Genomic DNA, 25227 nt, shown 5'->3' on the forward strand with positions numbered 1-25227 from the left:
TTTGTAAGTTGCAGAATGTTGGTAGTATTAAGCAGTTGTTTTCAGGATGAGGCTTTCTTGGCTGCAGAAGGAAAGGAGTAAGCATGGTACAAATGACTTTGTGTCACAGACTGAGCTTTGCCTGAAATACTTGCTTTTAATGATGTATGAATTCAGTGTCTTCATCCTGACAGGTGTCCCTTCATACAAGTGTACATTGTCTGCATTTTTACTGTAGGAGAACACACTAAGGATGCCTTTCTGTATCCTGGTTTGCTTCCCATGACAAATGTGTATCATGGAAACCATTTATCAGGAACAAGAATTTTCTTCCTTAGGCATTTTCTAACAAAATTAAATTATTATTATTATTATTAGTAGTAGTAGTAGTAGTAATAGTAGTAGTAGTAGTGGTAGTATATAATATAACCCAATTATATATTAATAATATATAATATAATATAACCCAAGAAACAGACACCAAAAAAAAAAAAAAGTTAAAAGCTGTCTATATTTTGAGGGGAAAAAGAATAACTTTGCAGTTCTTAACTGCCAGTTCTGCCATAAAGTAAAATTATGGCAAAAGGTGAACTCTTTGTACTTTTTTGAGCCATTGCCACAGTGGAGTAAATCAACAGCAAAAGTCGCTGTTCAATAAGCAAACCAAAGTGAATCTCATGGTCTTGCTGTCACCTCTACCTGAATTCTCTTCTGTGGATTTAGTGGCACCTTGAATTTTCTATACATTTGTTGCAGATTTGTAAGACAAGTACTTACACTAAGTTTAATGCAGAGAATTATTTGGGGACTGCTTAAGAGCTTTGAAAAAGGAATTATAGGAGCAAAAGAAACCATCATGAAAATGAAAGCCGTGGACATTACTAAAAAGAAGGAAGAAGGAAAAGAGAAGTTTTCTCAAAGAGTTGGTGACAACTTTAATTTAGAGTATTTTGTAGCTAATATTTACCCAGATATCCACAGAAGGAAAAAATAATAAATAAACAAAATCACTCTGATTCTAGGAAGGTAATTTCAAGTAATTACCTCATTCTAAAAGCAAAACCTTCACCAAAGTTCTCATTGTCTCTTGAGAGTATTACTTGAATTCATAATTGGTTTGCTTTCTACATCAGAACAACCAGAACCTGTACATTTGTTCCTCCACCTGAGCAGCTAGGAAGTGGACTCTATGTTTTATTCTTCTGTAGAACTGGTTATTGTTGCAGCATGGCAACAGGAAAGGATCTGCTAAAATTAGCTACGCTGTTTGTAGTTCATTGATTAAGTTTTGGGACATCAAAAGGGGCTGAAGACCAGAACTTATAATTATCACTGTGCAGGAAGTGGTGAATGATCCAAACCCACTTACATCTTTGCAGTAGCACTGGTGTTAAAGTGTTCTTGTGTGATAAATGAGGGTGAAATAGGTAAATATGGCTAAACAAACACAGAACAAGGACACGAGGTACAATTTCTTGGATGACTGAGAACAGCATTCACCAGATTGTCAGAATTAGTAGAACCAACAATCCCTGAGCACAACAGCATAAATCAGCTCAAGGATTTTGCTGTCTGGAAATGCTCACTTCTCATGACTGCAAGGGCATGTAATTTGAAAAATGTCTTTTGGCACAGGCGACAAACAAAGTCTTGAATGGGTTTTCAATCCCATGTAAGAGTTAAGAGAGGAAAGGACATAACAAGAGAACAACCAATTCTTTCCACAAGCTCTGTATATTATTTTTTTTCCCTTCCAAATACCATTTTCATCTGTTTAGTGTTTTCTTCCTGTGAAAGTCCAACAATGGAATTAGCAGTTTTTCTGTGTTCTTTCAACCTACACAGAAGTGTCACAAATATATGGTAGGATTTTCTCTGTTCTTTTATAAAGAGACCAAACTTTTCCTTTGTTCATATAGCACCAGTCACTGAAGATAGAAAATGGCCATTATAATTGCTATATAATTAACATAATTGCATGCATTGGACTTGCTCATAAAATGTCATTTTCTAAGGGAACACTTTAAATGCCTACTAAACTAATAATTTCATGAAAACAAATTGTTAGTGTGCACACAATATGCTCTGTGTTTTGTGATAGAAAGTATTGTATATTTGTGCTACATAAGTCACAGAAAAAGTCTGTAATGATAATTAACTGATGAGACTTAGAGAAGGTAGCCACAAACCACTAATTAAGTCCTTGATTGTGAGTCTACTTGAGCAACCTGGTAGATGAACCCTTGGCTGAAGGCAACATGCAAAATTTCACAAACACAAATAATTGCTTTGCATTGTCTTGCCTCTCTATATGGATTTTACCTATCCTAATAAGGAGACAGATGAAAACTAAGCATATAAATTAACATTATTGTATGAAAGCCCTGTGTAGAGAATGGAGAGAGATGGGTATGATTGGGTAGGCATCAATGAGTGCCTGAAGATGTCCGTTCTCTCACCACTGACTGTCAAGAGAGGCACAAGCTTGAATTGCATTTATGCAGCAGAAATACTAAGTCGATCCCTTATTCACCCTGTATAAAAGGCCAGAAATGATTACAGAATGTGCAGAGCTGCAGCTGGTGTAATAAGTTTGAAGTGGAGGAATATGTGAAGAAGTATTTTTCTAATTATATTTTTATTAGAGATAGTGTGAAGGTTTATTAGAAAGTAGTAATATGTGTATAGATCTGCTTTGAAAATATGTTCAGCACACAGCAAATGTGTCTTCTGTTAACTTCTTCAAGAAGATGCATAGATCCCAGCAAAAATTTAAGTTTATTTGTCTTTTTTTTTTTTTTTCCACTTGAAGGGTTTCCTTGCTCATGCTACCAGTTCTTTCAGGAGTTTCCAACTATTCCCTTCCTTTGTTTTGAATCATCTATGGTTTTAAAATCCTTAGGAATCCTGTCATTTGATGATCATCATAAGAAGGTACAGCTGCAGAAGTGTGTGTGAATTTATATTCACTGATTTGTATATTTTGTTTCTCACACTCTTACACAAAATTACACAGATCACAGAACCATTGAAGTTGCAGGGGCGTCTTGAGACTGTCTATTCCAACATCTTCTCAAACATAGTCAACAAAGGCAGGTTACCCATAGCCAGCTTCTGTTAGAAAAGTAAATCCTCCATGGAACAGCAATGTGCCCTGGTGGCCAAGTAAGCCAATGGTATCCTGGGGTACATTACTAAAGGTGTGTCCAGCAGGTCTAGGGAGGTTCTCCTCCCCCTCTGCTCTGCCCTAGACAAACCACATCTGAAGTATTGTGTGCAGTTCTGGTCTCCCCAGTTCAAGAGGAACCACGGATACACTGGACAGTATCCAACAGAAGGCTATGAGGATAATGAAGGGACTGGAACATCTGTCTGATGAGGAGGGGCTAAGAGTCCTGAGGATATTTACTCTGGAGAAGAATAGCCTCAGAAGGGATCTTATTAGTTTTTATAAATATCTAAAGGGTGGCTGTCAAGAAGAAGGGGCCAATCTCTTTTTCAGTAGTGTCCTGTGATAGGATAAGGGACAATGGATACAAACTGCAACATGCCTGAGCATGAGGAAAAACATCTTTATTGTGATGATGACAAAGCACTGGAACAGGCTGCCCAGGCAGGTTGGACTCTCCTTCTCTTGAGACTTTCAAGACCCATCTGGATTTGTTTCCTGTATGAATGGCCCTAGGTGATCCTGCATTTGGCAGGGGGCAGGAGCTAGATGATCTTCAGAGGTCTTTTCAAATCTCTACCATTCTATGATTATATCATCTCTAAGGACAGAGATTCCACAACTTCCCCGTTCCACAGGCTGGTCCAGTGTTTGACCCCTCCTACACTAAAAAAGCTTTTTATTCTTTCAGATGGAATTATCATCTGCATGCATATGAATTTTTGCCCATTGTATCTTGTCCTGTCATTGGTCACTCAGAGGATATTCTAGCTCCCTCGTTGTCACTGCCAGCAATCAGATATTTATACACATAGATCCCCCTAAACCTCATCTTACCCAGTCTTAAGGCTTTCCTTGACCTTCTTTTTACAAACAGAGAAGGGCTGGTGGGAGATGTGGTGGTCAGAAGCTGTCTGGGGTGACCATGATATAACTGAGTGTTCAATATGCAGTCAAACTAAGAGGGGCAGCAACAAAACTTCCACTCTGGACATCCAGAGGGCAGACTTCAGGTTTCTTAAGGAACTAACTCAGAAGGTATCTTGGGAAACAGCCCTTAAAAACAAAGGGGTCCAGAAGGGCTGGACCTACTTCAAGAAAGAACTCTTGAAGCCACAGGAACAGGCTGTGCCAGTGTGCCAGAAGATGAGCTGCCAGGGCAGACTGCCAGCCTGGGTCGGCAATGAGCTTCTGAGTGAATTAAGGGGTAAAAAGAGGGTGTATCGTCTGTGGAAGGAAGGAGAGGTTACCCATGAAATGTTTAAGGATGTTGCTAGGTCATGTAGGAAAAAAATGGGAGAGGCAAAAGCGCATTTAGAGCTTAGGTTGGCCTCTGCTGTGAAGGACAACAAAAAATCCTTCTATAAATATATTAATAGCAAGAGGAAGGGCAAGGACAACCTCCACTCCTTAGTGGACATGGAGGGGAATATTGTAATTAAAGATGAGGAAAAGGCAGAGGTACTTAACACCTTCTTTGCCTCAATTTTCAATAACAGGATTGGTTGTCTTCCAGACAGCTGGCCTCCTGAGCTGGCAGCTGGAGGCAGGGAGCAGTATAGTTCCCCTGTGATCGAGGAGAATGTAGTTAGAGACCTGCTTAGCCACTTGGATCCCCACAAGTCCATGGGACCAGATGGGATCCATCCCAGGGTGCTGAGAGAGCTGGCAGATGAGCTGGCCAAGATGCTCTCCATCATTTTTCAGCAGTCCTGGCTCATCAGAGAGGTCCCAGAGGACTGGAAGCTGGCCAGCGTGGTGCCCATTGACAAGAAGGGATGGAAGAACCTGGAAACTTCAGACCTATCAGCCTGACCTCAGTGCCAGGCAAGATTATGGAACAGGTCATCTTGAGTGCAGTCACACAACACTTCCAGGATGGCCAAGGGATCAGGCCCAGCCAGCATGGATTTAGGAAGGGCAGGTCCTGCCTCACCAACCTGATCTCCTTCTGTGACCAGGAGACTGCCTGGTGGATGTGGGGCAGGCTGTGGATGTAGTCTACCTGGACTTCAGCAAGGCCTTTGACACTGTCCCCCACAGCAAACTCCTGGCCAAGCTGTTAGCCCATGGCTTGGACAGCAGCACTCTGTCCTGGGTCAGGAACTGGCAGAAGAGCCAAGCCCAGAGAGTAGTGGTGAATGGTGCAACATCCAGCTGGCAGCCACAAGGGCACACCACTAGAGACTGGCCGCCAGCTGGATGTGGCACCATTCACCACCACTCTCTGGGCTCAGCCCTCCAGCCAGTTCCTAACCCATCGCAGTGTGCTCCCATTTAATCAGGTTGGTCAGGCAGGACCTGCCATTCCTAAATCCATGATGGCTGAGGAGAGACTGAGGGAGCTGGGGTTGCTTAGCCTGGAGAAGAGGAGGCTCAGGGGAGACCTTATTGCTCTCTACAACTACCTGAAGGAAGGTTGGAGGTTGGTCTCTTCTCCCAGGCAGCCAGCACCAGAAGAGGACACAGTCTCAAGCTGTGCCAGGTCAGGTTTAGACTGCATGTTAGGAAGAAATTCTTCATAGAGAGACTGCATCTTCATTGGAATGGGCTGCCCAGGGAGCAGTTTAAAAAGAGACTGGATGAGGCACTTGGTGCCATGATTTAGATGATTAGATTGTTGGGTGATAGATTGGACTTGATGATCTCTGAGGTGTTTTCCAACCTGGTTAATTCTGTATCCTGTAATTGTCCCATCTCTCTCAGCCTTTTCTCACAGGGGAGATGCTCTATTCTATTAATCATCTTCATGACCCTTTGCTGGAATGGCCCCATATCTTTGTTGTACTGGTGAGCCCAGAATTGGACCACAATCAGAACCATTGAAAGAAATTTGTGTGTTTCCTACAAGAAGGGACATAGAGCTGGGAAATAGTATAAAAATATCCACTGCACATCAGATTTACCCGTACTATTTTCTGTGACAATCCAAGAAGAAAGCAACTTTTGTACCACAAATCTATTTTTGTGTTTTCTACTAAACAGGGTGTCCCTTCCTCTCTGATAATCCAATGCCAAATCTAACAGTTACATAAATAAGCTTCTATTATAATCTGTCTCTTTTGATTACTTCAGAGAAGAAAATGAGAACAAAATATTTGTGTTGAAAAATATTTATATATATACAGAAGTTCTGGGACAAAAATACTCTGCATTGTGACTTTGAGAGTGATTTATTTTTGGTGGTGGTGGGGGGTTAGCTAATCATCCACCAAGTCTACTGATGAATATTCTGCATTATTCTTCAGGCTGTTAATTTCTGGTACGTCCTGGTGATGAATGATGAACACACAGAGCGGCGCTATCTACTTTACTTCCTTTTGAGTTGGGGGCTTCCAGCTTTTGTGGTGATCCTGCTTCTAATTATCCTGAGAGGAATCTATCATCACAACACAGCACAGATTTATGGCCTTGTCCACAGTGATCTGTAAGTTTTCCTTTTAAAAAAGCATGAGCTCTTTTACTCTCTGTATTGTTTTAGATTTAATTTTCTTGCATGTAGAGAAGGGGATGTGCATATAGCCAAATGCACTAAGGGGCAGAGGGCTTCCTTATTTGGTGGAGATGCACCCATATGCAATACAGCACCAGCTGTGTCACTGGCTTTTACTCCAGCTTCTCCACAGTTCCATCCTGGGCTAGGCACTGGCAGAATCTGCTTGAGCACATCCATTTTGTGGGTACATTGTTTATTCTTTCCTGAGACTGTGCTTTTCCAGGGTAAAGTGTAGCAAGGGCTACTGCTGTAAAAGTGAGCAGAAGGGCATGTTTTATGTTTTTCTTCCATTCAGTTTCTCTGTTTAAAATAACATGTCACCAAACCATGCCTTAAACCCCTGCCTCTTAGAATATTAAATACATTCTGTATTACAAGAGATATAGAAATAGAATAAACCAGGTTGGAAGAGACCTTCAAGATCATCGCGTCCAACCCATCAACCAATCCAACCCGCCTAAACAACTAAACCATGGCATCAAGCACCCCATCAAGTCTCCTCCTGAACACCTCCAATGATGGCAACTCCACCACTTCCCCAGGCAGCCCATTCCAATGGGCAATCACTCTCTCTGTATAGAACTTCTTCCTAACATTCAACCTAAACCTCCCCTGGTGCAGCCTGAGACTGTGTCCTCTTGTTCTGGTGCTGGCTGCCTGGGAGAGGAGACCAACCTCTGCCTGTCTACAACCTCCCTTCAGGTAGTTGTAGAGAGTAATAAGGTCACCCCTGAGTCTCCTCTTCTCCAGACTAAGCAACCCCAGCTCCCTCAGTCTCTCCTCATAGGGTTTGTGTTCCAAACCCCTCACCAACTTCGTTGCCCTTCTCTGAACTCGTTCCAGCAAGTCAACATCCTTCCTAAACTGAGGGGCCTAAAACTGTCCTACAATACTGAGATGTGAAATACATTTCCTGAAGTGATTCTCTTGGAATGTTAAATGTTATATTCCAAACTGTTCTAAATTGGAGCACTGCTGTAATGTCAGCTATTAACACAGAACTTTAAAAGCTATATATAACCTCATAAAACTGCCCTCATTAAAATAATACATCTTTGTAGATCTGGAGACATTTAAGTGGAAAGATGCACAGATAGATATATTTTTCTCCTTCCTTACCATTCTCACTGTGGCCTCTGTTTTTGGCGCAGCTAATTTATGATAATAGGTATTCTGGGATACAAGGCTATTATGTTTATTCACTTTGTGTCACAATTAAGTGGTTCATGCACAGGAAAGAGTAAACACACAACTTCTTTTTTAAGAAACAGAAAAATGTACAAACTCTTTGTATGAAAACTTCTTGTGTGCTTGCAGACTAGGCCCAAAACAGGAGAATATCCTACTGTCTTTAATAAAAGAGAAAAAATGCAGTGTGAATCATTCCACTACAACAAAACAAAGTTCAGCACATCAATTTTTTTATATACAAAGGGAATTACTGTAAGAAGTAGATACAGGAATTCAGTTTCTGTGTGTTTGATTATATGCACTGACATATACATGTGCAGTTACAAAATATTGCATGTATATGCATGTATATGTGTATAAGGAAGGGGGATGCCTGATTTAGATCTAAATGAGCTGCACTGGGCGCTACAAGCTCTCTAGCCATGTTGGCCAGGCTTTAGTCCCACATTAATAGACACTGACTCTCATCTGAAGAGAGTATCAGAGGTCTGCAACAGCAGATAAATTCTGTTACTCATGCTACATCAGGGAGTGCTGCATAGCTCTCTGTCATCCCATACCCATAAATACTTCTCACAAGAACATTGTATTTTCCTCTATGGTAAAATGCTTCTCTGTGCATAGTAAACACAAGAAATGTGTGTAGCCTAATCAAGGCCTCTGATTGCAATCAGGCAGTGGGGTGATGGTGTCATTAAGCAGCAAGTTGCAGTTTCAGTTATTTTAATTCAATGTCCATGCCTCAATCTTTCAAAGCCAAGGAAAAAGAAAAATCCCTAAATTCCCTCAAAATGATGCAGTAGATGTAAATTATTTGTTCCAAATTGTTTGCCCAAATTAAATATAAGGCTTTCCCAGAATCTTATTAAAGTAGGCAAGTGCCAGAAATCATCCCAAGATTAGTGAATGTGCAGTTTATTCCAGCTCAGTCAATATGAACACTGTAAGGAGATATCTGCAAGGATTTCTGTAACATCAATGCTAGTTTCTAATTTTCAGAGCACTTAAAAACTTGCTCTTAATTACACCAAGGGGAGTTTCCAAGCCAGAACATGGGGAAGAGGGAAGATTCAACTACATCGCTTGGTTTGTTTTCTCCAGACCAGGATGTAGTAATGGGAAAAGTAACAAGGAGATTTTCCTGATAAAGGTCATACAATCATAGAATGGTTTAGATGGGAATGGACCTTGAAGATTGTCTCATTGCAGCCCCTGCCATGGGTAGGGACACCTTCCACTAGACCAATCCAACCTGGTGTTGAACACCTCTGGGCAACTTGCTCCAGTGTCTCACCACCCTCACTGTAAAGAATTTCTTCCTGATCTCCAGTCTAAAGCTACCTTCCTCAAGCTTAAAGCTGCTCCCTTTCATCCCATCAGTACAAGCCTTTTTACAAAGTCCCTTGCCACCCTTCTTGTAGGCCCCCTTCAGGTACTGGAAGGGTGCTCTGAGATATCCCTGAAGCCTTCCCTTCTCCTGGCTGAACAACCCCAACTCTCCCAGCCTATTTCCATAGGGGAGGTGCTCCAGCCCTCTGATCATGGCCTATTCTGGACCCACTCTAGCAGTTCAATGCCCCTTTTATGCTAGCGACACCAGAACTGGACTCAGTGCTCCAGGTAGGATCTCACACACTAAATTCAGGATCAGGCTCAGAAATAGTTTCAGAGCAATGCTGTGCTGCTGAGGAGCTCCTTTCATGTGAGAGCTTAGAGACTGGTCATAATAATAAAAGCAGTGAAACATCTTAGCTCTCTCCTTCAGGCAACTCATTTTAGCTTTATTGTGGTGTCCAACCAACTGTTTTGTGGCTAACCACAATGCCACGGGCACAATTAATAGCCAATGGGATGGCTGTGCTGAAAGAACTTCAGCTTATGCTTGTGTTGAACAGAAAAATCATTTGGGTTGTGTCGATTTTGTGCTGCAAAAAAAGTATTATGATGAGGTCTTCCCTCAGATGTGACAAATTCTGCACACAAATGCATGTCTTTTCTGATGTAACTCCCCAAACATGACACAGTACAAAGCAGGCTGCTATGATGATAGCATCATGCACATAGTACTGATTATTTTAACAGCTAGGAGAGTTTGTGTATGGCATGAACAGTGCAATCTGGCACTGTGTGCAATTTTTTTTATGGCAGTGGTAAATTTGTCTCCATCAATCAATGCCACAAAGCAGCGTGGTGTTTTTTTCAGATCATAGTGCTCAATGATGTGCTAAAGAGCTAACAACCAGGAATGCACTCCTTTGCTCTTCCTGCTTTTGCTAATTCCCCCATTGCTCAGCTGAAGAGGTGCAAGGCTGTTTGAACAGGTCCAGAAAAGTTGCTGATGACAGACATAGTGGCATAAATTGGATGAAAGAAATAATGAGATAGTTGTTTGCAGAGGATGGGTTTGAATGGAGGAAGAGTGGTCTGTCTGGATAGCTGTAAAGAAAAATCTGGAGGTTCTATTGATCTCTGACACAATACCTTTGTAAAGTAATAAGATTTGATCCACCTTAAAAATATACATTAGTTCTCATATCTTGTAAAAAAGAATAACAAGTTGTTTCAGATGCGGGTGTCTATAATCACACCTCTGCTTAATTTCTGTGTGTAATAACCATAGAATCCTAGAACTGTCAGGGTTGGAAGGGATGTCAAAGATCATCTAGTTCCAATGGCCCTGCCATGGGCAGGGACACCTCACACTAGATCAGGTTGCTCAGAGCCTCATCCAGCCTGGCCTTAAAAACACCCAGGGGCGAGGCTTCTGCCACTTCCCTGGGCAACCTTATCCAGTGTCTCACCACCCTCATGGGGAAAAATTTCTTCCTAACATCCAATACGAATTTACCCATTTCTAGTTTTGCTCCATTCCCCCTAGTTCTATCACTACCTGACACCCTAAAAAGTCCCTCCCCAGCTTTCTTGTAGCCCCCTTCAGATACTGGAAGGATACAATTTGGTCTCCTGGGAGCCTTCTCTTCTCCAGACTGAACAGCCCCAACTCTCTCAGTCTGTCTCCATAGGAGAGGTGCTCCAGCCCTCTGATCATCCTTGTGGCCCTTCTCTGGACACATTCCAGCATGTCCAGATCTTGGTCCAACCATGAAACATCGAAGTATACAACTGACTTGTGGAAAGAACTTGGGTAGGCATTTGCCATCTATCCAGGATTTTTCTATTTGTATCACAGTAAAAGCCTTACATGAAGTTTTTCAGTGTCTGTAAATTAGATCCCTAATGTGTCTCTAAGAATGTATTGTATATCCTGGTCTCTAGTAACCAGGCTCTACAAATGTATATCCTTGAGTCAGCATTGTCATGATGGCTGAGGTATTAATGTTTTTCAGTGATGAGGCAGGTGTCATTTCCTTTCAACGGGCTAATAACTGACATATTAATTAAGCTGAAATCTGAATTAAGCTCTGAACTGGATGATATAAAATCACTCTGACAAAAAAAAAAAGAAACCAAACCAAAAAACCAACAAACATTATCCTTCTGTACTTCTGGCTTTTCATGTCATACAGACAATTTTCCAGCCCTTGTTTGAACGTGCTGCAATCTCTGTCAAAAAAATCTCTGGCTAAGTATATCTTCTGAGGACATAAATTCTACCACTTAAAGTACAAACTGTTTTAAGAGAGTATTTCCTTTTGTAATTCCTCACTACATTGAATGTCACCATGACTTTGTGTTGCGACATAAGAAGAGACCTCAGGATAACCTTTTGCTTCTGTTTGTTTTTGGTGTTTTTTTTTGTTTGGGGTTTATTTTCTAATCTCCCATCTGATTGTTTCTTTCAGGACTACAAACTCAACCTATAATTTTCATTTCTTTACACTCTTCTTTTGAGAAGAGTATTTGCTGTTGAATGATAAAAACTTATGCATATATGAGTTTAAAAGAAAAGAGTTCAGCTGAAAATCAAATTCCAAGGCTCACTGTGATTCCCAGACCTCAGACAGTACAACACTTATTGCTGTCCTGATATGCATGGCTAGCCAGTCATAGCCTCACTTCTGAAGGTGTTTTAGCTGATGTCCTGAAATTGAGTTTTATCTGAGCAAGCTGGGGGCAGGTGTTGATCTGTTAGAGGGTAGGAGAGCTCTGCAAAGAGACCTTGAAAGGCTGGATAGATGAGCAGAGTCCGAGGGCGTGAGATTTAATGCATCTAAGTGCCAGGTTCTACACTTTGACCACGACAACCCCATGCAGCTGCTATAGGCTGGGGTCAGAGTGGCTGAAGAGCAGCCAGGCAGAAAGGGACCTGGGGTAGTAGGCTGAACATGAGCCAGCAGTGTGCCCAGGTGGCCAAGAAGGCCAGTGGCATCCTGGTCTGTAGCAGGAGCAGTGTGGCCAGCAGAAGCAGGGAGGTCATTGTGCCCCTGTACTCAGCACTGGTCAAGCCACACCTGTGTCCAGTTCTGGGCCCCTCAGTTTAGGAAAGACGTTGACTTGATGGAAGGTGTCCAGAGAAGGGCAACAAAGTTGGTGAGGGGTTTGGAGAACAAGCCCTATGAGGAGAGGCTGAGGGAGTTGGGGTTGCTTAGCCTGGAGAAGAAGAGGCTCAGGGGAGACTTTATTGCTATCTGCAACTACCTTGTAGCCAGCTGGATGTTGGTCTCTTCTACCAGGCAGCCCGAACCAGAAGAATAGGACACAGTCTCAAGCTGCACCAGGGGAGGTTTAGGCTGGATGTTAGGAAGAAGTTCTTCACAGAAAGAGTGATTGGCCCCTGGAATGGGCTGCCCAGGGAGGTGGTGGAGTCACCATCACTGGAGGTGTTTAGGAAGAGACTTGATGGGGCATTTGGTGCCATGGTTTAGTTGATTAGATGGTGTTGAATGATAGGTTGGACTCAATGATCTCAAAGGTCTCTTCCAACCTGGTCTATTCTATTCTATTCTATTCTAATACATCTTTTAACATACAAGGATGCTGTTTGTCTGGTGCAGTGAAACATATGTGGAGGCAAATCAAAGCTGTAGATACCAAGAGGGATGTAAAATGCAATAGAGAGGTGAAGAGAGGAATGTAAAGAGCTACATAAAATCTAGTTCCCACATGCTCCATCCCAGTCTCACTGATGGCTATTTTGAACACAATCGTATTTCTACCATGTATCTTTAGAGGGACTGAATCACAGGGGATTTTCAGACTGCAGGCAGTTCTGGAAAACAGTGCAGGTGTGGATGTAAAACCTCAGACTAGTGAATGACTTCAGACTAGTAGCCATTCACACACCATAACAAGGAGGAAGCTGGGTTTGGCCTCATGAGATCTTATAACTCTCTTACAAAACCAAAGAAACTAAGCAAATCTCTTCTAAAATGGGAGTCCTTGACAGTAAAGTTGTGGTAATACGGTTTTGGTGTTTCATCACCCTAGAGTCACTACACGCACAGCTTCTAGGCCAAGATGTTACCAGGCAAAGATGTTTATTACATTACACAGCATAGTTACGTACTCTTTTACAAAGCATGCCACATCTTAATTGGTTATTTTCTACTGGTGTGCATGTAATTAAGGCATACAATAGGTTAAAATAGCAAAACAATATTTCAAGACATCCAAGCAAATTCTGCCAAGTCTTTCTCCTCAGGTACAAGTGGCTTACGTTTTTTCTAAGTCAAAGATTAAACATGGCCTTCTCTAACACAAGCAAGGGCAAATCTTCCCCTACCTTTCCCTCTTTCTTTCTCTCAATTACTGATAAGGTGTGCATTCCTAACTCAAGGGCAAAACATAGCTGTTCCAAAGCTATCCGAAAACAACCCTTCCTATTTCTCATATAACCCTGCAAATGTAGTTGTCCACACTTGCATACCCTTTGAAGTCAGTGGAACCACACCCATTTGCAGGGTTTTGCCTTAACTCATCTGAGATCAGAGACCAGAATTATTTAATTACAAGTATCAGTTTTTTGCGCACAAACATGAGCTTCAAGGTTAGTAGTTATGCGACCTTTGCTGGACTTGCGCCTAAGAGATTGACCATAGATGTTATTAAAAAAAATAAAGTACTAAAATATGGCAAGAAACACAACTCAGAGGGGCTTGAACTTTGAACTCACTTGGGTGGTTTGAAAATTCTTACCTACAACAGCATTAAAGTATGGGGTTTTTTAATAAGCTTGAGAAGTAGTCATGTTGTAGCTCTTAAGCTTCCTTCTTGAAACTGAACTCCCCCAAGAAGGCCAAAGGACTGTTTTTACCAGAGCACAAACTAAAATAAAAAGTAAAAAAAAGAGTAACCTTTGGAAAGGGGAAAAATGAAAGTCATTAGACATGACACAATGCAAATTTATGTTTATGAATAAGTATCTCCTTGCCCACTGTGTCCATGCTGGTTTTCAAGCATGGATTTTCACAGTATCACAGTATCACAGTACAACCAAGGTTGGAAGAGACCCCAAGGATCATCAAGTCCAACCTGTCCCAACAGACCCCCCAACTAGACCATGACACCAAGTGCCATGTCCAATCTCCCCTTGAACACCTCCAGGGACGGTGACTCCACCACCTCCCCAGGCAGCCCATTCCAATGACGAATGACTTGCTCAGTGAAGAACTTTTTCCTCACCTCGAGTCTAAACCTCCCCTGGCACAGCTTGAGACTGTGTCCTCTTGTTCTGGTGCTGGTTGCCTGGAAGAAGAGACCAACCCCTTCCTGTCTACAACCACCTTTCCAGTAGTTGCAGAGGGCAATGAGGTCACGCCTGATCCTTCTCTTCTCCAGGCTAAACAATCCCAGCTCCCTCAGCCTCTCCTCATAGGGCTGTGCTCAAGGCCTCTCACCAGCCTTGTTGCCCTTCTCTGGACACGTTCAAGTGTCTCGATGTCCTTCTTAAACTGAGGGGCCCAGAACTGGACACAGGACTCAAGGTGTGGCCTAACCAATGCAGAGTACAGGAGCACAATGACCTCCCTGCTCCTGCTGGCCACACTATTCTTGATACAGGCCAGGATGCCATTGGCCCTTTTGGCCACCTGGGCACACTGCTGGCTCATGTTTAGGCGGCTGTCCATCAGCACCCCCAGGTCCCTCCCTGTTTGGCAGCTCTCCAGCCACTCTGACCCCAGCCTGTAGCTCTGCATGGGGTTGCCGTGGCCAAAGTGCAGCACCTGGCACTTGGACTTGTTAAATGCCATGCCATTAGACTCTGCCCATCTGTCCAGTCGGCCAACCTTTGTCCTACCTCTTCAAATTGAAGCAAACCAGAGTTTTCTCGAGTTCTCAGAATACTGTTTTTTGGTCATATCTGAGATATGACTGCCTGCTCCTTGCACTTTTAAGAGCTGTTTTCCCCTCTGCCAATCCATCCAGTTTCTGTAAGTGTCTCTTTCTTAGCAGGATCATTTACTTGCCCAAGCAGAGTGATCTCACTTCTCAGGAGGTCCCACCTGATGTATTAATTTTCCTCTTTGAAGTCCCCTTTGGTAAACACACTGTGCATGGAAGAATGGCATGTACCACTACAATACTTCACAATTATCAAAGGGCCTGTGTAATTGGTTTCACTGATAGTGATGTGATAACATCTCATAGTAGAAAAAGGCTAAATGTTCTCACAAATATATCTTTGTATCATGAATCTGCCATGATGGTATCTATGAGGAATAATAAAAAAATGTTGTCCTGTGAAATTCCTTTAGAACAGAATAGAACAGAATTAACCAGGTTGGAAAAGACCTTTGAGATCATTGAGTCCAACCTATCATTCAACACCATCTAATCAACTAAACCATGGCACCAAATGCCCCATCAAGTCTCTTCCTAAACACCTCCAGTGATGGTGACTCCACCACCTCCCTGGGCAGCCCATTCCAGGGGCCAATCACTCTTTCTGTGAAGAACTTCTTCCTAACATCCAGCCTAAACCTCCCCTGGTGCAGCTTGAGACTGTGTCCTATTCTTCTGGTTCGGGCTGCCTGGTAGAAGAGACCAACACCCAGCTGGCTACAAGGTAGTTGCAGATAGCAATAAGGTCTCCCCTGAGCCTCTTCTTCTCCAGGCTAAGCAACCCCAACTCCCTCAGCCTCTCCTCATAGGGCTTGTTCTCCAAACCCCTCACCAACTTTGTTGCCCTTCTCTGGACACCTTCCATCAAGTCAACGTCTTTCCTAAACTGAGGGGCCCAGAACTGGACACAGGTGTGGCTTGACCAGTGCTGAGTACAGGGGCACAATGACCTCCCTGCTTCTGCTGGCCACACTATTCCTGACACAGGCCAGGATGCCTTTGGCCTTCTAGAAAAAACCCTTCCATCTCCTCAGCAGCTTAGACCAAGGCAGTGGCTTTTTTCCAGCCAAGTCACTGGATCTGTAACTCTGCAGAACACAAGGCTACAGAAGGCTGGAAAAGATGAACTTCTTTCTGTCACTGTTACAGCTCTTCCTGTTACTTACATTGCAGTTTCTCTGAATCAAGCTTCTACACAAGGGCATGGCACTGGGCACAAATTAATGCCTAGGAACCATGGCTAACATTATTTGGAGTAGAAGCTTCACAGGAAATGTGTTGCAGTGCTATGTGCCTAGCAATGTGTGAAGGCTGCTGTCTGTGCCCTCATGTGAGAGGGAATCAGGCCTGGATTTCAGACAAGACAAGCACTGATTTTGCTGCCTGAATGCTTGCTTTCCTTGAGTGTCCAGTGCATGATAAGACAGAAGGGTGGAGACAACCAGCACTCTAAGACATCTTAATTGTTGGTTTAACACTCGGAGCTGTACAGGGCTCAAAGCCAGAGACAGTCTACACTTCCAAAGATGCTCCATTGTGGTGAAGCACAAGTGCTGGCAGTGTAGCAAGGTTTGCATCATTCCAAAGAGGAGTGAAGAAGCTGAAAGCCTAAAAGAAGCACAAATCTGTGAATGATTATGCCCAGAGTATATCTGGTGTTATACAAAATTGTGCTGGGTTACACCCATCCTGTGGGGGGGGAGGGTTGTGAGAGCCCTGCTTCCCCCAGGGGACAAAAGAAACCTGATCCAGGTGGATGTGATTTCTCCCTCCTGGGAGGAGAAGTCCCCCAGGTCTAAGTTGGTCTGTTCTGCTCCCCCTTCCTGTCCAGCAAGACTATAAAGGGGAGGGCATGGCAGCCATTCTCTCTCTTTACTTCTGCCTTGCCTGTTTGAAAGGACCCACAGCTGCTGCTGGCCTCCTGGTTCTGCCATGTGGTCAGGCCTGATCTTCTCCCTGCAGCACCCATGCTTCTCTGAAGGACTGAAATCCACATACATTGAGAGAGATACAAGGCCATCCACATTCGGGTTTCTATATTTTCCTATTTTCCTATCCATCCTTATTCCTTACCCTTGTAAACCCTCCCTGTTATTGCTGTATATATATTTTGTTTTAAAAAAAGATTACTTCTACTTCCAAACCAACTCCAGATTATTTTTTGGTAGATTTACCTCCAGTCTCTTCAGTGGCTGGAGGGGAAGATTCCTATGTTTCCTTCTTACCATCTGAGCTCTTAAACTCCAGTTAAGGCTCAAACCACTACAAAAGTGTATGAGTTGCTCCTGATGAGCAATGGTTGCTTTAAACTCTTGCCAGGACTGGAAGTTTGAATGATAATGCCCATCAAAGACTTGTTACAGAAGTTTTAACTTATAGGCTTAGGTGGGGATGATGGGGACAATCTGGGTTCAGGGCTCAGCCTGAACTAAAATACAAATCATAGACTCATAGAATCATGGAACAGTCTGGTTTGGAAGGGTCCTCCAAAGGTCATCCAGTCCAACCCTCTCTGCAGTCTGCAGGGGCATCCTCAACTAGGTCAGGTTGCCCAGAGCCTTGTCGAGCCTCACCCTGAATATCTCCTGGGATAGAGCCACAACTGCCTCCCTGGGCAACCTGTTCCAGTGTTCCACCACCCTCATGGTAAAGAACTTATTCCTAAATTTTCCTCCAAGGTTTGTTTGTTTTGATGGTCTTTTAAGGATCAAATCTTCCTGAAGTAGATTTGCAGAAATACGTTTTTGTTAAGTTTTATTTTAAGGGCTACAGCCCTACATCCTCTAATCAATTACTGCCTGCACTTACAAGGAGGACCCCCTTAATCTTTAATTACCTGCTACAGTTAAGGCCATGCTTCATCTCTAACCAAAGTTGCACCAGTGCACTGGCAGTTAGAATCATAGAATCATAGAATTGTCAGGATTGGAAGGGACCTCAAGGATCATTCAGTTCCAACCTCCCTGCCATGGGCAGGGACACCTCACACTAGATCAGGTTGCTCAGAGCCTCATCCAGCCTGGCCTTAAAAACACCCAAGGGTGAGGCTTCCACCACCTCCCTGGGCAACCTTATCCAGTGTCTCACCACCCTCGTGGGGAAGAATTTCTTCCTAACATCCAGTCTGAATCTACCCATTTCTAGTTTTGTTCCATTGCCCCTACTCCTGTCATTACCTGACACCCTGAAAAGTGTCTCACCGGCTTACTTGTAGCCCCCCTTTAGATACTGGAAGGCCACAATAAGGTCTCCTGGGAACCTTCTCTTCTCCAGACTGAACAGCCCCAACTCTCTCAGCCTGTCCTCACAGGAGAGGAGCTCCAGCCCTCTAGTCATCCTTGTGGCCCTTCTCTGGACACACTCCAGCATGTCCAAATCCTTCCTGTACTAGGGGCTCCAGAACTGGAGTTAACCAAGCCAGACAAAATACTGAATGATGCTTTGGGTCTCACCAAGTTTCATGATTGTTTCACTGCTGGCACAGGTTCTGGGCACAGATCCTTGGCCTGCTAGCTGTTCCCTAAAATGGAGCCCTGCCTTCTTCAACCCAAGGACTTAGGAAACTACCAGTAACAGGAATATTTTAGTGTGAGTGAGCTAATTTCTGTCCAGTTATTTTGGATGAAGTTTCATGTCCTCCTTCCTGTATTACTTCAGAAATGCTGAACTTAATCCCGAGTTTTAGAACAACATGTTTGAAACACTGGACTTTCAGAGGCATGATTACCTAAGAAAATATCTTAAGAATAGCCAGAAAAAGCAAGCAGGGATTGTAATTGAAGTGGCAGACATACTAAAAGGAAGAGGTTTGTGTGACGAATAGATGTGGGATTGCCATCCACTAATTCCTGAGCCTTGCTTTGTGTTCATCATGGACTTGGAAGTATCTCCCTGAGTGGTGCTCTCTCTCCACCTTGTGCTTCCTTTCACCTCTTTTCTCCTCATTTCACTGGCAGACCATCTAAGATTTCAAAGCTTTTGCAACCCGCTGTTGCTAGAGCTCAGCAAAGAATGATGCTTAGACATCTGGACATGAGGCTGAATGCTGCATGAACCACTCAGAAGAAGCAGTGGTGAGGGGGTGGGGAGAACACATTTTTCACTAGATTATTTCTCAACATTTGCTGTTTTGCCCTTCTCAGCAGGATAAATTAGCCCATACTGAGCTCTGCGCTACTGTAGGAGAAATGTTTGTGACAGACTGGAGCTACTTGGGTTATATCTGCATTGCACAGCAGTGGAGCCATTCCCATTTATTTACTTGTTTATATATCTATGTATATATATCTATCTATATCTTTATCTATATCTTTATCTATATCTATCTATATCAAATTACACTTCTTTCCAAAGCTATAGCAACAGTTGAGGGAGTACAGGCTTTAGCCATTTTGTGTTGTGTACTTGTGCTTTGTTTTCTAAACTCTGTTATTGCCAGTGAAGCTGCCTAATGTGCTACCCACTGCTAAGGATTACTTAAAAATATCTCACTGTTAAATGTGATGGCTTTAATTACCTTTTATTTATCCCTCATTACCAACATATGTTTTCAGTGGAGGAAAATAGCTGGGGGTGGGGGCAGAAGATTGAGTGCTTTTTATATCTTGGCAAATATTTACTGCTAATGTTAAGCAAATGTTAGCACATCAGAAACAGTCATAATCACTGTGTTGGGTTTTTAAAGCATTTAAACAAAGAAAGATAAATTCTGGCTGATGTGAGTGCTGGAATTTTGAAAATATTTGAGAAAAATATTTGTTGTTCCCAGCCACTGTTAAATTCTGACAAATCAAGGTAGCTTTAAAGGGTTGAAAAGATGTTGGTGAAAGTTGCACCCACAAATTACTTTGGGCCCTGATTCTTCAAACAGGTTCAGATGGGGAGATTTTTATGCCCATGCAAAACCCCAAAGAATTCTCTGTAGCCGCTGCAGTGCTGTGGCAAGAGTAGCAGAGAACATCTGCATGGTGGAGGCTTGCATCACTGCCAATGACAGCTTTTAAAAGCTTTGTATTTCCTTTCAGGTTGTGTAAGATATTAACAAGATAGTCCCTCCTACTTTATGACCTTTAATTAGGAGAATGCCACCCACTGCTACTAAAAAAGCTTGTTCTCAGTTTATCTGTTTTCCAACCATTTAGAAAAGCCTTCATCTCCTATGATAGAATATAGCAGGAAATGCTAAAATAACCAATAGTGAGATCAGCAGCTGCCTCTGACTACTTCATTGACACAAAGAGGCTGTTTATAAAGTGTTTATAGCCTTTAGGACCTCTTCTATTTGATCTTCCCAGTTGCCTTTTTTTTTAAATGTTTTTTTATTATTTTATTTTAAACTTCACCACAGGACTGTTCTGAAGTCAATTATGTGCTCACATTTTAGTCCCATGAAGTATAATCATTGAATCACAGAATGTTTTCAGTCGGAAAGGACCTTTAAAGGTCATCTCTTCCAACTCCCCTGCACTCAGCAGGGACATCTGCAGCTAGAGCAGGCTGCTCAGAGCCTCATACAACCTGACCTGGAATGGTTCCAGGGACAGGGCACCTACCACTTCTGTATGAAACCTTCAGCATAAAGCATTTCTCCCTTCTCATCAGTCTGAATCTCCCTCTTCTTGTTTAAACCCATCACCTTTTGTCCCATCACAACAGGCTCTGCTCAAAGGCCCTTCACCAGATTTCTGATCATCCCTTTTAAGTACTGAAAGGCCATAAGAAGATGTTCCTGGAGCCTTCTCTTAGACAAGCTGAACAACTTCAACTCTCTCAGCCTGGCCTCACAGCAAAGGAATTCTAGCCCTTACATCATTGCTGTGGCCTCCTTTGGTCCCTCTTCAACAGTTCCATGCCTCTGTTGTGCTGAGGACCCCAGAGCTGGCTCCAGCACTGCAGGTGGGGGTGTCATCAGCTTGGAGCAAAGGGACAGAATCCCCTTCCTCCACCTGTTGCTCACACTGCTGGAGGATCAGCCCAGGATGTGGCTGGATCTGGGCTGCAAGTGCAGATTGCAGGCTCATGTCCAGCTTTTCACCCATCAGCACCTCCAGATCCTTTTCTGCAAGTCTGCTCTCAATCCCTTCATCCTTTAGCCATTTCAGTGTTAGCCCCAACTCAGGTGCAGGTCTTTGCCTTTGGCCTTGTGAAACCTCATAAAGTTCATATGGCTCCATTTTCCAAGGTTATCCAGTCCCCCCTGGATGGCATCTTGACCCTCAACCATGTCAAATGCATCACTCAGTTTGGTGTCACCTGCAAACTTTGTTGAGGGTTCACTTTATCTCCTGCTCAGTGTTATTGATGAAGATATCGAACAGCACCAGCCCAAGCACAGATCCTTGAGGGCCACCTCATGTACATAGACATTAAGTGGATTTAGTGCAGTGAGCAGGGCTTTGGAAGGCAAACTCTTGTCAGCAGAAGGTAACAGCACCAGTAATTGAAAGCATATCTCACCAAACTGCTGAAGTACATCTGACTGCAAGGAGGATGTCCATGAGCCAGCAATGTGCCCTTGTGGCCAAGAAGGCCAATGGCATCCCGAGGTGTGTTAGAAGGGCTGCGGTTAGTAGGTTGAGAGACGTTCACCACCTGCTCTGCTCTGCCCTGTCAAGGCCTCATCTGGATTAGTGTGTCCAGTTCTGGGCCCCTCAGTTCAAGAAAGACCTCAGGGAATGGCTTGAAAGAGTCCAGCACAGAGCCACAAAGATGCTGAAGGGAGTGGAACATCTCCCTGCTGAGCAAAGGCTGAGGGAGCTGAGGGCTCTTTAGCTTGGAGAAGAGGAGCCTGAGGAGTGACTTCAATCATGTTTATAAAGGTGTACAGGGCAGTGTTGGGAGGATGGAGCCAGGCTCTGGTTAGTGATGTCAGTGATAGGACAAGGGACAGTGGGAGCAAGATAGATAGAGTAGAGGAAGTTCCACCTGAACATAAGGAAAAACTTTTTCCACTGTAAGGATGACAGAGCTCTGGAGCAGGCTACCCAGAGAGGATGGGGAGTCTTCTTTTCTGGAGACATTCAAAACCCACCTGGATGCATTTCTCTGTGACCTACCCTGCATGATCCTGCTCTGGTTGGACTCGATGATCTTTGGAGGTCCTTTCCAACCCCTAACATTCTCTGATTCTGTGATTTAGCAGATTTATTTGTGTAAGTGGCATCAAATTTGACTGCCAGTATGAGTTATGCAGAATCACTATGTCTACTGGAGAGGCTGCCATAGAAGCAATTGTAGTGAGGGCTTATCCTGGGCATTTATTATACTACAAGAAAATATGCATGTTTAAATAAGTGTGTGTACTACTAAATGCTGTCTTGAAGCAGGAATGGAAACCTCTTGCGTGACATTCTGTTACTCTTCATGCCAAAGGGCAGGACTGTGAAAGTGAGCCCCATTTATATTTGGCAGTTTGCATAGGGAAACATCTTCTGTTTCAGCCAGATTTACATCAAAATCCTTGTTCTAGAGAATGGATAGAAAAAGTCAGCTAATTAGGACTGTCTGACATAAAATATGGTACAAAGGAAATATTTTCTGCATGTAAGAAACTGAATATGAAGTAGTAAAAACCCAAAGAATAATCAGAAGAATGGATCATTGTTTCAAAGCCATAATGGCTGATACAGAAGGGAGAAGCCTTAGGTATAAATAGCAGCAAGATAATTAGCTGAAATCAGGCCCACATCTCCTTACATAATTTCAAAATTGCAGTGTTAGCAAAAACCCTGCTCTCAGAGATTTCAAGCAGGTTTCTACCAGCTTATTTTCCTGTTTGAATGCTGGAGGCTATAAGTCTTCTGGGACAATCTGCCTCAAGACTCCAGAGTTTCCAGTGCCTTGGAAGTCTAAACTGTATTAATGCAGTCCTTCTGCTAGGTCCTTGCTGATTCTCCTTTGGTAATTGGTTCTTCCCATAGTGTTTACTTTCACATGAGGGGAAATAAAAAGAATAATAAAAGTAGATATACAATTGTTCTGAAGAATTGTTCTGAAGAAGTTTCTAGAGGACGGTATAATGAGAAGACTGAAACTCAGAGGGCCATGTTCTAAAACAAGAGCAGATGACATTTTGGGTTCTCATTATAGAAAAGCATTGCTAAGGCATTTTATTTTTCTCTGTTTCCCAACTGTTTAGCTCTACAGTAACAGCAACAGTAGAGAAAAACAAGGAAACTGGGGTTTTGTTTTGTTTTTCTCTCTTTTTTTTCCCTTTTTTCTTTATTATGCAATAGGTCTGGTTTATTGACAGGACTGTTGTTGCACACACTGACTCAAACTGAATCTTCTGAAGATCCTGTTCTCTGCTGTTTCAAAACAGCATCTTGGCACTTCTTCATTCTTTGTTCGTGGTGGACTGGATTTTCCCTGCTGTTTTCCACTGTTGGTAGTTACTCTGTGAGTACCTCCATTAATGAAAGGGGTGCTACTCGTAACTAATTTTGACATATGAGTAAAGGTGATAGGGTCAGATTTCCAGCAGCAGTCCCCACTAGCTTGGAGTTGTTTTTCAAACAATTGTTGGGACAATCTGTCCAAGTGTAAACAAGAACGAGCAAGCCTTGGCTTGATTACTGGCAATTGTAAGTTCTGCTGCTTTCTGAGTTTACATTTCTTAACCAAAATGGTCTAACTCTGAGGGTTTTCTTAATATTTTTTCCCCTCCTTCTCCTCTTTCCCTCTCTTCCCTCTTTTTTTTTTTTGGTTGTTTTTGGGTTTTTTTTTTTTGCTACATAGAGGAAAGAAACTAAAAGAAAACTAAATAATGCCAAAGAGTTGACTGATACATTATCACTCCATAAAATCTGGGAAAACTGTTAGGTATTTTGCATTTCCTTTAAAACTTAGAACCAGTGAAAGAATTAATTTCCCCACATTGAATTCTATGTGAAATAAAAGGTATGGGCGTGTCTCTGAGCTCATCTGCATGAGCTATAAACTGATTTAAATTCATCAAACACATAAAGTGGCTTTAATTTTTGTTCATACTAAACAACATCCACAGCACTGACATGGGCAGTAAGAGATTTCTTGGGTTGCTCATTTTCCCATCACCCTGATGAGGTGACAGAGGCCAAGGACAGCATGGAATCAAAGGAGGTCAGTCTGTCCGTGTTGTGCTTTGGGCAGAAGTATTTGATTACAGAAGTCTCAGAATGTACATGTGTGTGACTTGTTTCACAGCTGTACTGGACTCTTTGGGGCAATTTTTATGGTTCATCTGAGATTAGCTTGCTTTGACCCACAAGCAGATGTTGGTCAATGTGAAAAAAAAAAAACAAAAACACAAAATATCCCTCTTTCCTTTTGAGGAAAAGTGATTAACCAAAAGCAAGAGTAACATCATGGTGTAACCTTTGAGCTGAACCCAAAGAGAAAGCACTAAATTTAATTTTTTTTCCCCCCAGCATAATTAGGCATATAGAACCTTCCATAATCTTTTTTTGGGCTCAATCTATAGGGTGAAAAACATTTGGCTGGTTTTTGTTTTTGTTTTTAACACACACACACACATACACACCTGGATTCCAGTTCTTGCACCCTGCCTCTTAGGTAAGCAGGACAAAATTGAGCCAGCAATCTTTTACATTTTGACATTGAGATTTGTGTAGTTACCACCATGGATCAAGAGCACATCTAAATGTAGGGTATCCTGCCAAAGAGCTGATGGAACATTGTGTCCATGTGTTTGGGAAGAACTTGCACAATATACAGAGAGTAACGTTTCTTGCAGAGGTGTACAAAAAGCATGGGATGCACTTTTAGCTCCAACCAGACAGGTATTGTGGGGGAGGATACTCAAATATTTTTACAGGGACTGTTCCACATCTCTTTGCTGGGTGCCCTGTCTCCTCCAGGGAGCTGCACTGCTCTCAGAATGCTCAGCTGCAAGAAGCAGCTTATCTCAAAGCCTGTTTCTGCAACTTAGCTAACACTGACTGACAAAGCAGAGACTTGTAAAACACTGTTAATGAACAGCTGCTGGAGCCAGAAACACTCAGCCTGAAAATGTGAACAGTTTGTCATTGTGGAGCTAGCAGACATGAAAGTGATGCCAGCCATGACCCTTGCTGGAGGTGGCTCAATGCTGTGAGTCCAGTACTAAGTGTATTCCCCAGGGGTCAGTACTGGACCCAGTCTTGTTCAAAAT

The 25227-nt window shown here is 42.8% G+C and overlaps 1 protein-coding gene across 1 annotated transcript in view; it reads left to right on the forward strand.

Annotated features, from left to right (window-relative positions):
• Positions 1 to 25227, forward strand: part of ADGRV1 (adhesion G protein-coupled receptor V1) — a 394890-nt gene that overhangs the window by 266413 nt on the left and 103250 nt on the right. Inside the window, exon 86 of the mRNA XM_054177896.1 lies at positions 6397 to 6575. Within this exon, the coding sequence (XP_054033871.1) occupies positions 6397 to 6575 (179 nt within the window). The remainder of the gene's footprint in view (positions 1 to 6396; positions 6576 to 25227) is intronic.

The sequence above is a fragment of the Dryobates pubescens genome, chromosome Z (genome assembly GCF_014839835.1).
Source record: "Dryobates pubescens isolate bDryPub1 chromosome Z, bDryPub1.pri, whole genome shotgun sequence".
Classification (NCBI taxonomy): domain Eukaryota; kingdom Metazoa; phylum Chordata; class Aves; order Piciformes; family Picidae; genus Dryobates; species Dryobates pubescens.